The sequence below is a fragment of the Hyaena hyaena genome, unplaced genomic scaffold (assembly GCF_003009895.1).
Source record: "Hyaena hyaena isolate Hyena2069 unplaced genomic scaffold, ASM300989v1 scaffold_245, whole genome shotgun sequence".
NCBI lineage: Eukaryota > Metazoa > Chordata > Mammalia > Carnivora > Hyaenidae > Hyaena > Hyaena hyaena.
In genome coordinates this window covers 581,521-595,091 of record NW_024080878.1, presented here as the reverse complement: position 1 = coordinate 595,091, position 13,571 = coordinate 581,521, and the positions used below count along the sequence as shown (strand labels likewise).

At 35.8% G+C, this 13,571-nt stretch overlaps 1 protein-coding gene across 1 annotated transcript in view; it reads left to right on the top strand.

Moving 5' to 3' along the window:
* The window catches only part of STK33 (serine/threonine kinase 33), a 160,076-nt gene that overhangs the window by 110,547 nt on the left and 35,958 nt on the right, over positions 1-13,571 (top strand). The window contains exons 8-11 of the mRNA XM_039244587.1: positions 252-336; positions 6,857-6,932; positions 11,473-11,585; positions 12,028-12,113. Coding sequence (XP_039100518.1) covers positions 252-336; positions 6,857-6,932; positions 11,473-11,585; positions 12,028-12,113 — 360 coding nt within the window. The remainder of the gene's footprint in view (positions 1-251; positions 337-6,856; positions 6,933-11,472; positions 11,586-12,027; positions 12,114-13,571) is intronic.

Sequence of the window (13,571 nt, the reverse complement as noted above, 5' to 3'; positions counted from 1 at the left end):
CAATCGATATCCTGGGTGTCTGCTCTAAATAGGAGACACCAAGCTTCTCTTTACCAACAAGGTTTTTCTTCTTCTTAAAGAGGGGTGTTAGGGAAGTGAAAGCAAGGTCCTTATTAGTAATACAAATAAAACCCCTCCATCTCAAGAATCCTCGAATTAAATACAGTGCAATTACAGTGTGGTAGAACGCCTGCCTTCAGAATGAGTGAACTCTGCGACAGGAAAACAGGTGACTGGGTTTCTTCTTCTAGGTGACTGACTTTGGCTTAGCTGTGAAGAAGCAAGGCAGGAGTGAAGCCATGCTGCAGACTACATGTGGAACTCCTATCTATATGGGTACGTTCACAGATTTAAAACAATCTTTTTAAATTATCTTTTTAAAATGATTTTTAAATCATTTAAAATTATATAAAGAAGTAGACAACTAATGTAGATCAAAACTTGAGCAATTTGAAAGGACTCCTAAAACTCAATGCTGAAAGCAATCCAATTTAAAAGTGGGCAGAATAGCTGAATAGATATTTCTCCAAGGAAGACTTGGAGATCCATATGGCCAACAGATACATGAAAACATGCTCAACATTGCTCATCATCAGGGAAATGCACATAAGAACCACAATGAGATATCACGTCACACCCGTCAGAATGGCTGCTGTCAAAAGGACAAGATATAGTAAGTGTTGGTGAGGATGTGGTGAAAAGGGAACCCTCATACACTGTTGGTGGGAATGTAGATCGGTGCAGCCACTGTGGAAAATAGTGTGGAGGTTGTTAAAAACAGAAATGCCATGTGATACAATAATTCCACTTCTGAGTATTTATCTGAGGAAACGAAGCCACTAACTTGGAAAGACATGTCCACCTCCATGTGCGTTGCAGCATTATTTATGGTAGCCAAGCCATGGAAGTAGCCCAAGTGTCCATCAATGGAGGAACTGGTAAAGATGTGGTACGTTCGAGTAAGTTTAAGTACTCAGCCATGTAAAGGAATGAAAGTTTGCAGCAACACAGATGGACCTAGAGGGCATTAGGCTAAGTTAAAGAAGTCAGACAGAGAGAGAGAGGAAAATGCCATATAATTTCACTTAAAGGTGGAATCTAAAAAAAATAAAGCAAATAAACAAACAAAACAAAACAGAAACAGACTCGTAGATACAGAGAACAAACTGGTAGTTTTGGAGGTGATGGGCAAAATAGGTAAACGGGATTAAGAGGTACAGTCTTCCAGTTATAAAATAAATGAGTCACGGGGATGTACAGCATAGAGAATATAGTCAGTAACATCGTAATAACTTTGTGATAGATGGTGACTAGACCTATTGTGGTGATCATTTAGTAATGTATATAAATGTTAAATCACTATGTTGTACACCTGAAGCTAATATAATGTTGTATGACAACTATACTTCAATTTTAAAAAATAACAGAAAAAGAAAAAAACCTTGAGCAGTCTGTTTTGCCCTAATTTGACTTAATGGCCCTGTAATCAAGCTACTTTTTCTTTTCCTAGGTCAAATAATTTCATTGTTTTACTATTTTTCTCACAGTTCTTATCTTTAAAGATTATAGTTTTTCTTGGTTTTCCGGACTCTTCTTACACTTGTTTATATCTCTTAGGTAATCATACCCCAAACTTAATTATTGGTTTTGTGAATTCATGCTGAAATGATGTGTGTGTTTTGCTTTTTTCCATTTTTTTATCCAATTTTATTGCCATCAAATGGTACATCATAAAGAGTACCGATTAAATATATTTTGTAAAGCAACAGTTTACCGTTTTTCCAAGTGTGATTTTTAGCAGCTTTACTGAGGTACAATTTAAATGCCATAAAAAGCATACCATTCAGTGATTTTTTTCCTACATTCACAGACTTGTGCAACCACCACCACAGTCCGGTTTTAGAATAATTCTACCCCACAAAATTGCCTCCTGCCCAATTGTACTCAGTACAAACCCCGGTTTGTACCCCTAATTAGTAACCACTAATCTTTTTGTGTCTCTATATTTGCCTTTCCTGGACATTTTGTATGAAGGGAGTCATACCATATGTTGTCTTTTATGTCTGGCTTCTTTCACTTAAGTGAACTGTTTTTGCAGTACCTTCCTGGTGTAGCCGTAGTCTGTCCCTTCATATTTCTGAACAGTTGTCTGTGGCATGGATATGCCACCTTTCGTTCATCTGTTAGCTGATGGATACAGAGATTGTGTCCAGTTTGGGGCTATCATGAATAATGCTGCTATGAACTTTTGTGTCTAGACTTTTGTGTGGACACATTTTCTTTGGGAGCTACCTAGAAGTGAAGTTGCTGGGTCATAGATTATTTATGTTTAAGTTTTCAAGAAACTGCCAAATGGCTTTTCAAAGTGACTATAGCATTTTACCTTTCCACTAGCATGTAGGTATGAGAATTCCAGTTTCTTTTTATCCTTGCTGACACTTGATAAACACCTTTTCTTGTAATTATAGTCAATGTAGTGGGTGTGAAGTGGTATCTCCTCGTGGTTTTTAATTTGCTTATTTAATTTTCCTAATGGCCAATGAGGGTGAGCATCTTTTCACATAGCTATTAGTCATTCATAATCTTCTTTGATGAAAAGTCTATTCAAATCTGTACCTAGGAGATGATTATATATGTTTTCTCTTTATATTTATTAACAAAATAACTGCATTAATTGGTTTTTGAAATGTTGAACTATCCTTGCACCTTTGAATTAAACTCCAGTTGGTTTAATATACTACTCTATTCAACTTGTCACCACTTTATTTAGATACTTTGAATGTAGCATTCTTTCTTTTGTGCTGCCCTTGCCTTTTTTGTTGTTAGGGTTATACTAGCCTCGTTTAAAAAATAAAATGATATGCTCATTAACTGCTAAGTAACAGAAATTATCTATTCATTAATAGTTTGATGAAATTTCCCCTTAAAATTTTTTGGCCCTGGTACCATTTGGTAGATTAAGTTTCTATTATATTTTCTATTATATTTGGTAGATTAAGTTTCTATTATACTTTTTCTGGGTTAGTCACATTTTCCACACCTTCTTGAATTGTTTTGATAGAAAATTGTTCATTGTGTTGAGATTTTAAGGTTTATTGACATAAATGTGCATATTATATTCACTTACAATTTTTTCTTTTTTTATTAAAAAATTTTTTAATGTTTACTTATTTTTGAGAGACACATAGAGCATGAGTAGGGGAGGGGCAGAAAGAGAGGGAGACACAGAATCTGAAGCAGGCTTCAGGCTCCAAGCTGTCAGCACAGAGCCCGAGGCGGGGCTCAAACCCACAAACTGTGAGATCATGACCTGAGCTGAAGTCGGATGCTTAACGGACTGAGCGACCCAGGCACCCTACACTTACAGTTTTCTAATTCTCCAGTGTATCTGTGGTTCTGTCCCTTTAATAATTCCTAATTTTTTTTAAGAAGGTCATATGATGTCATATTAGCAATATGTCCTGCATCACCTGGCTAACTGGGGATTCCAGCTCTATCACTTACCCCTGGGCAAACAACCTGACTGCTTTTGTTGCAGTTCTACATCTGTATAATGGGGAGTATGTTATCCATTTGTCAAACAATTTTTGAGGGTCTACTTTGTATAGGAACTGGTCTGGGTATTGGGACCACAGCAGTGAACAAACTTTTTAAAAATGTCATGTGGGTGCAAGCATTAAACAAAATAAAAAAGTAAAATGTCTGGTATTATCTGGGATGTTAGAAAGAAGTGCTAAGAAAGAAAAATAAACCAAGGAAGGGGAAAGGATGTATTTAGGATGGTAATAATAATGTCTTTCTTATCAGGTTGACATGAGATTTGAAAGAGAAAATATATGTAAAGTGCTTAGCACATTACCTGATACTTAGTGCTCAATTTAAGCTCTTGCAATAATACTAATCATTTTTTTTTCTTGATCAGATTTGTTAGTGGTTAGGACAATTTATTGGGCTTTCAAAGAACCAGCTCAAGTCTAATGTTATTTGGTTGGCTTTTTCATTAATTTCTGCTTTTATCTTTCTGAATTCATTCTTTATGTTTTCTTTTGGTTTATTTAACTTCCTAAGCTAAATGCTTATTTATGTTCAGTCTTCTTATTTTCTACATATTTTCCTGAGTATTTCTTTGACCATTTCTATTGCTATACAGTATTCTTTCTAACTATTATTCATTTTTTAATAGTCTATAATTTTAGTTTCAGTCTTCTTTAATCCAAGAATCATTTAGAAATGCTTTTAGAATTTCCCAGGTGGTTGGGATATGTTTGATGTTCATGTGAATATGGGTTAGTTTTCCTAGCCTTTGGTTTTTCTGCCTGCTTTTCTTCATTGTCCTGAGAATTGTGACTTAAAGGTTTTCAGCTTCTAGGAATGTTTTTTTGTGATTGAACACATAGTTGGTTTTTGCAAATGTTGCATTGGATATTTAGAATGTGTATATATTTCTGTTTTATTGACCACACAAATTTCTCTGTGCATGTATTTACAAAATCAAGTATGATACCTTTGTGATTCAAACGTTCCATATTATTAACTTAATTTTGATTGCTTCTGTTGATTTCAAAGATAGAGAGTTATTAAAGTCATCCACCAAGATAGGGATTTAACAAGTATTTTTGTACCTTTTATAGATTTCTTTTAAAATATTACTTTATTGAAACATAATTTACATACAATAAAATGCACAGATTTTAAGTGTAAAGTTCAATGCATTTTGACAAATGCATATGCTTATATAATCACCACCCCAATGAAGGTATAGATCATGTCTTTTGCCCTGGAAAATTCCTTTGTGTCGCTCTCTGTCAGTCTCCGACCTAGACCCCAACAACTACTGATGATTTTTATCACTAAACCTTAGTTTTGCTTGTCTAGAACTTTATTTGTATCGGTGTACATTCTTGTGTCTGTCTTCTTCTGTTCTGTGTCATGATTTTGAGACTTACCCATGTCATATCAATGGATTATTCATTTCTATTGCTGAAGAGTATACTTAGTTCTGGGGTTTTTTTTGTTTTTTTTTGTTTTTTGTTTTTTGTTTTTTTTTGCCTACTTGATATATAAAGTTTCAAAACTGTTCTATCTTATTTGGGAAAAGGCTACTTGAGATTCTGTTCATATCCTCCTGTTGGCAAAAGACATCTGGTCTGTAGTTACATGGGGAAAATATATCCAAGCACCCTGAGTTTTATGCCTGCTTATTAGCTGTCTACACTGATAACAAGTGAGAGAACAAGAGAGAAGACAGATGGTTTGTAGAGCTTTGCTGACTTCCTAAATGGCTCCCTGGCACCGTCATTCTGGCCTCTGCCTCCCTGTGAGGGCTGTGATGGCAGCGCACATGGAAACACCCCCAGTAATTAAAATGGCTCTGAAAGACGAAGGCCCAGAATCCCGGCCCCTGCCTTTTGGGGCACCCAGTGTGGAGGGCTTTCATGGAATCGAATCATAGACTTGCCCTTGTCATTGACTCAAGGCCACAAAGCGACTTGAACTTTAATGATTCCGTATTTAAAGAGTTTAAGTAGAGTTAAGGACTACAAGTAGTTGCTTAAAGGAAGATACTAATTAATTTTCAGTGATTTGGAAATGAATTACCCAGTTTTGTTAATTATCTATAGTTGAGACTTTACCCATTCTTTCTTCTCTTTACGTTTTGATTCCTTTTTGTTGCTTTTTAGTTCCTTTGACAACAGGCAGAGGAAGTGAAATTCCATTTACTTTTAGTAGTTACAAAAGAGAGGTGGGGGGCAGGAGAATGAAACTTTTCTAAAATAACACCTTTTATGTAGGGGGCACTCTGTAGCTATGCAACTTTAGGCACGTCACTTCATATATCTGAACCTTAGTTTCCCCACTGGCAAAGGGAGCCAGATGCTCATCCCAAGATTCATACATGATTTATACAAATAACATAATTTATATAAAATTACTTTGTAAATATTAAAGTTCTTTTGAAATATATATACCTACATTTTCTTTTTTTATGTTTATAACTGTTTTATTCTTTCTTTATCCTTAAGGAAAGATATTTGATCTCTTGCCATAGAGGCACAATAGGCTATTCCTGAAATATCATATGTGACATTTTTTAAAGCCATTTAAAAGCCAGACATTATAAAGTAATCTAATCATTAAAATGTGCTCCCTTAAAGTAAAAGAAAGAAAGAAAGAAAGAAAGAAAAGAAAAAACAACTATTTTGAGAAGCTTGTTTAAAAAAGTCCTATTGTGAACACAATGTAAAGTACGGAGCACAGAGCTGGGACTCAGAATGCCAGGATCCTTGTCCTCGTTGGCTTTTTGATCCAGTTAGACTGTAGGAGCTCTCTCTTTGCCTTAGTTTTCTCATTTAGAACATGTGGAAAATAATTTGTGTCCTGTCATAGGAGTGCTGTGTTATTATTATTATTTTACTAAAGTGACTTATAACCATTTATCTTCGTTTCTCTGTGAATCCAGATTTCCACATATTGGGCTTGCTTTAAATTGTATCCACTTCAGGCATGTATTCAATTCTATTTTTGGAAAGGAACTGAGATATTGTTGTCTTCTACTGTAACTTACACAATCTTTGCAAAATAATTTCTTAACAATTTCAAAGGAATGAAGAGTAGTACATTTAGTTACACAGTTTATGCCATCATTCCATTAGAAGCTAAATGACAGGAGTGAGGGTACAATGACATCAATTGTTAAGGCCTGTACATTATTCATTTAACATCTGCTGTTGGTTCTCCTTTTCCCTGTGGAGGAATAAATTACAACACATCAGCACATTTTTCATGCTTTGTGTTTAAGCGTTTAAACTTCATTTATTGTATTATTAATATTATTTCATTTCTGCTTATTTGACAGCCCCTGAAGTTATCAATGCCCATGACTATAGCCAGCAGTGTGACATTTGGAGCATAGGTGTCATAATGTACATTCTGTAAGTAGCTCGCTAAAGGTACAGTTTAAAATGAATGGGTAGTCCCTAACTGTAGAATTACATAGATTTTAAATTAAGGCTCAACAAGATAGACTGAAAAAACAATTGAGAAGTCCTTCTAAAAGTTCTCTTACTAGTTGTCAGCTACATCCTCTAGGTATTTTTTTAATACTATAAATTTATAACATACAGGTTTGCTTTCCATTGACCTATAAATGCTAGAATACATGACATGATCTGAATGAACTCTTGCTTAACACCTCTCTGATCCTTTGCTACAAACCAGAAAGCTTCTTTGTATTTTCTCAAGAGATTTATCGGCAGAGACAGGTACTATGATCTGGCACCTAGCGGTCCTGTGGACAGGGCATATGTGAGGAGTGGGATGCTAACTAGACAGAGGTTCAGCCCAGGATCCAGGGAGTAGTCCATAGCTCCTAATCCTCTTACTGCTACCGACCATCACTGATTCTTTCTCACTCTCAAGATTCAATCAAACCCCATGTCCTGTTCATTTTTCCTTTGAAAAGGAAATTCTTTGGTTTCTCTTCACTCGTATCATTTCTCCTTATGATCCCTTTTCTAGAATATGACATCGTCTTTCTGACTGTTCTTCATGCCCCTGGTCTCCCTCCCTAGTTCATCCTTCACATTGCTGTCAGGGTTTTCTAAATAAGTTAGTCAGAGGAGGACAGATGTCATATGTTTCACTCATGTAGATCTTGAGAAACTTAACAGAAGACCATGGGGGAAGGGAAGGGGAAGAAAATAGTTACAAACAGAGAGGGAAGGAGGCATACCATAAGAGACTCCTAAATACAGAAAACAAACTGAAGGTGGTTGGGCAGGTGGGGAAAAGGGGATAATGGGTGATGGGCATTGAGGAGGGCACTATGTTGGGATGAACGAACACTGGGTGTTGTATGTAAGTGATGAACCATGGGAATTCACCCCCAAAACCAAGAGCACACTTTACACACTGTATGTTAGCAAATTTGACAATAAATTATATTAAAAAAATAAATCTCAACTCTGATGGTACTACTTCTCTGATTCACACCCTCTGATACTTCTCCCTTGTTATAGAAAAATGTCAGAGCATCCCAGCATGGCATGGGAGTGAGTCTTTCATGACCTGGCTCCAGTATGCCTTTCCAGTCTTGAGTTAGATGTGTATCCCCACGCACCTACCCTATGCTGGAGCCATGCAGGCCACTCTTTATGATTCATATACCATGTATCACATGTCTCTGGGTCTTTGCTCATGCAGTTCCTTCTACTTGCAGTTCCTTCTACTTAGAATGTTCTTTTATTTCTCTAACTAACCTTTCTCCTGGGTCCTCCAGCTCAAACGTTAACACCTTCTGTTTCTCTTACTCCTACTGTCTACCCCAGCAAAGTTACTGCATTCATTATATGTATATATTCCCTCACTCCACAGAGGAGTTAAGACAAGATACAAAAATGCATGCAAAACAATAACACTGAATGAAAAACAATAATATTTCGTCAGGAAAGTTTACACATGTGTACATTTTATAGAATTGTTCACTTTCCTGTGTTCTCATACCATTTTTTAAAACAAGATTATACTGTTGAAATATAATTATCAGAGTATGTTTCTGTTTTCTTTTTTTGTTTTCCTTGCTCTAAATTCCATGAAGAAAGAGATATTCATCTTTGCATCCCTAGTATCTGGTACAATGGTAGGCATGTCAGTGCTCAATATATGTTCGTTAAATTGAATTAAAGCGAATTGTTTAAGAGGTGTTCTGAAAAGTTAGTGGCCATTGTTCTGCCTCTTGGTGAGTATGAACATTTTTATGCTGATGCAACATTAGTTTTATGGTCATATTGAAGATTTCACTGTGCACTACCTCTTCCAGATCATTTCTAAATATTGACATCACAGTAGTTACATTTTCACAGTTCTGTGAAATGGAATTCGCAGGCAGTAGAAATTGGAAGATGTGATTGTGGCTGTAACTCACATGGTCAACACACATCACTGCTCGGATTGCATAAAGTAAAAATGTATTCACAAAGTTTTTGATCATTGTTTTGTGCTGATTACAATCATACCATAAAAATTCTGAGCCTTAGTCTTTAATTAAAAATATGACTATTTTAAATTAGTGTTTTATACTTAGAAGAATTTCCAGACAAGTCAAACACAATATATGTAATCTATTATTATACAATTCATGTGGTGTTTGCTGCCTTCTTAGTTTGAATTTGTTGTTAAAGAAAGTGATAGTGTATTACATATCTTAAGTTTTTCCTCCTTCTTAAAGATATAATTTTAATTTTTCTGCTTCAGAGCGTGACTGCATATCATCATAATGACATATTTTTTTCTTTACAGTAGACTCTTACTTAGCTAATCAGTGCCTATTCATTAATTTGCCTGAGCCTGGTGTTCTCATAGATAATTTCTTTCACCAAGGGCACAAACATATTACCTTTTCCAGGGGGGTTATTTTCTTGTTTATCAGTTACCCCTGATTCATTTCTGCTTAATTGGACAATGATAATGTACTTCCTCAAGGTGAAATTAACATAAACACTCTTCATGGGTACTATCCTCTGCTGTTGTGATTCCTACGAAGGCAACAGAAAATAATAGAAAGGCTTCAAGAGGCATTTTTCATGTCTTGGATTCCCTTTTCTGTATGTGCAGAAAATTGCTGTCATAAAATTTCATATGCTGCTGATTGACCAACCATTAGATACATTTTGTGTAAGTAAAATTGCAAAGGACAGAAAAAAAGTGAGATTTTTTTTTTAACATAGCCCTTAAGCTATAGGGGCATGCTAGTCAGGCAATGCAGGGGCAGCTAAGAAATTGGTGAATGTGCATATCACTGGTTGTTAACAGACTCAATGAGCTGGACTCTTGATGGGCTGTACTTGTTATAATAGTAATTGTCCGTAAGACCGTTTATCTAGCTTTTTTTTTTTTTTTTGCATTTTGAAACTAAACAATAGTGACGCAAATAAGATCAGAGAGAGGAGGATCACAATGAGCTGAAGAAATAAAAAGTATTAAAATAAGAGATTGTAGAACAACTTGATAAATGTCTCTTAACAAGAAGCTATGCAAATGAAAAAAGCTCTGTTTTCCAGCCTAGACTGAGAAACTACAAGGATGAAAGCAGTTTTTTCCCCAGGAAATCATCATCATCATCCTCATTATCATGTGAATTATTTAGAAAATTTAGATTTATTCAAAAAATGTTCATGGTAAAGATTTTAAAAGAACTCCAAAATATAACTTTAAAAGTAAAAGTAAAAATCTAATTGCTGGGCAACTTAGAGATCATTATACTTATGGACATAATAGACTAACATTTGAAGAGTGTAATGTAATTATGACATTTTATTCTTTCAGTAATAAAGTGGAAAAATATAATCCTGAGAGTTGACGACAGGCATATGGTATTGCCTCTGTGATGAGTCCAGTTCCAGCTTCTGTCTGGTTGTCATTTGCAAAATCTGGTTGTTGTCTATAGGGTTGTATTCAGAGGTAGGGATTAACAGAAAAGATGATGGCTAACATTTGTTGAGAATATACTATGAAGAACTGAACTCAGCTTTTACACAAGTTCTTGTAGTTTGGGTCTGGATTACTAACTGAAGCATAGGCTAGCCATGCTCTTTGTAAGATACAGTACAGTACTTCCTTTGAAAAGATTCTGAAGACACAGAGTCCCTGTATTACAGAATATGCAACACGCCCATAATGACTTTATATATGCTGCCAACGGTTTTACTGATGTTGATCACTATGTACACCCAGCTTTCATTCCAGACTGAAGGGTCAAATCATCATCATCTAACTTTCTTCATCCAGATTATCTTCCTTTTGTATTCCAGTTTTGAAGAGTTGTGTCCATTTTAACATGTTTTTGACTTTGACTCAGAGCCGATACACCCCAGGGTTGTTCTTGGTTTATTCTTACCAACATTTGTGTAATATTTTACCATGGATACAACTCTCACTGGACTCTGATAACTCAGTGTATTTTCCTCAACTTTCAGTTTGAATTACGTCCTGTAAAGCATTACGTTATCCTCACTCACACTGAAGTGTGTCTCCACTGTTATTTGTACACTTAAAATCTCACACCTTCCTGTATTTTGGCCCTATTTAAGCTTAGTTCTCCCCCATCTGGAACACCTTTGGGCCATTTGCTAATCTGGAGACTTCAATGTCTATAAGGGCCTAGCACTGATCTGCAGAAACCCTGTTCTTCTGTTTGTACATCTAGAGAGATGCCCACTTCTAGCTATCCTTTATTTAAGTTTGAAGCACCCCTACTTCCAAGTCCTACTGAAACTTAGTTTTCAATAGCCTCATTTTTTAATAGTTTATTGTCAAGTTGGTTTCCATATAACACTCAGTGCTTATCCCCACAAGTGCCCTCCTCCATGCCCATCACCCGCCTTCCCCTCTCCCCCACCCCCATCAGCCCTCAGTTTGTTACCTCATTTTGATTATTTTTAAAAACTCTAAACAAAATGATTGCCTTTATTGTAGATTATATGGAGAACCACCCTTTCTGGCAAGCTCAGAAGAGAAGCTGTTTGAGCTAATAAGAAAGGGAGAACTACATTTTGAAGATCCAGTCTGGGATTCCATAAGTGATTGCGGTAAGTATAGATTTGTTATTATTTACTAAAGGAAATATATGTAATGTAAGAAACTTGGCTAGTAATTCAAATACTCGAAATCTGTTTAATCATTACATTTACTTGTAGAAATAAACAGTATTTACTCATAGAAATAGTGATCTTATCACTGTGAATGTTGTCAAAACTTCCAACAAAAACAGAAGATACATAGTAAAAATTGAAGAGGAAATTGCCAATCATCTACCTCATTTTTACTGTAGACCGTAAACCGGCTAATCCAGGCCATAAAACCTCACTGTAGGCCTGAAACATTATTTATTAACCATTTATATTGATGATATTTTTTTAAAAATTGGAATCATCCCTTCAGGTCATATAGACCTAATCTTAAATAAACTGGAAAATGTATGGTATTAATTGTTGCTAAGACAAGATTTTCAGGATTTTCCCTTATTTGCAGCTAAAAGTGTTTTGAAACAACTTATGAAAGTAGACCCTGCTCACAGAATCACAGCTAAGGAACTCCTAGATAACCAGTGGTTAACAGTAAGTGATAGTATTACTTCTTTTTTTTTTCTTTTTGACATGCTATCATTGCTTTTTTTTAAATTTGGCCTTGTAGTTTATATATAGTCTTTAAAATAGTCAATTAGTATCATCTTTTGACAAGCTAAAAGAAATGATTGAGCCTTAACACATTTCTCAAATGGATATTTTCATATTATTAAAACTATTACCACAGTTGTTTATATATGTTTACAGAGGTTTAAATGAAGTCTGCTCTGTTCCATGCCTTATCAAGTCCTGTAGAAGAGAGCTGAGAAATGCGCATTATGAAAACTGGAATATTGAAGCAGTCTGTATAGTTCAGTGATGTAAAGCACTGGACCTGTTCACTTTTCTTTCAGCTCTTTGGATAGAAGGAATCTTTGGGGACTTAGAAAAACCAAGATCTCCTAACGGTGGCTGTTAGCTGGCCTGAAATTTTGAGTAATTATTCATTTGCATATTGCTTTCCCCCATTAGACTAACTGCCTTCAGCATAGACCCTATATCTTACCCAGCTTTGTATTTCTGTACTGAGAACATTACCTGGTCATAATAGGAACCTTGGAAGAAACTGCTACTTACCTCCCAATATTTATTCTCTTTTTTTCATCTGGTAATGAGGATCCTCACTTGTAGCTGGAAACATTGCTATCTGGTCTTCTTTGCTAGTTATCCCTAGTTTTTGTTAGTTATGATGGGGGAAGTAGGAGAAATTATTGGGAAATGTCTTTAAATAGGAAGAGCATGGCATTCCTCATCCCCATCATTGTTTGACTCGCCATATTAGACCATAGAATGGGATCCATAAAGTGAGGACTGCAGAGCAATAAGATGCAAGGAACCAGGGCGCTTAGCTCACAGAGCTGCTGTGCCAGCCTTTGGCTGTTCACCTCCAGGCTTTCATAAGAACAGGAAACAAACTTCTGCCATCTTTAAGACAGTGTAAAATACGTTGTTGAGCCTAAGACCAACTAATACAATACTCAGTAAAGAATTGCTGAATGAGTGAATGATTTGATAAATGAATAAGCCTGTAGGTATTTCAGAAAATGTTTTAAGAACTGAGATTAGAGCTTTCTAAATACACATAGGAAATATTGCTAAGCAGTATTCATCTATGAAAAAATTATTGTACATCTATTATTTGCTAGACACTGTGCTAGGTACTGGAGATACATGATATGCTTACCTTGCAGTGGCATTGTCTCAAGGTGACGGTGGTTTGGACAGGGTGGTAGCAATAGAGTTGGAGAGAAATACATGTGATATGCTTTTAAGGTATCATTGACAGGGCTTGGTGTGGATTAAATGAGGAATGAGATTAAGGGAGGAATCAAGGATGACTGCCAGGGTTTTTTTTCCTTCAGGGAGGGTGATGACACAAGAGTTCCATATCAGATGTGCAAAGGTGGACATTTTTGTGGAAATGTTAACTAGATCCAGGTGGAAATGTTA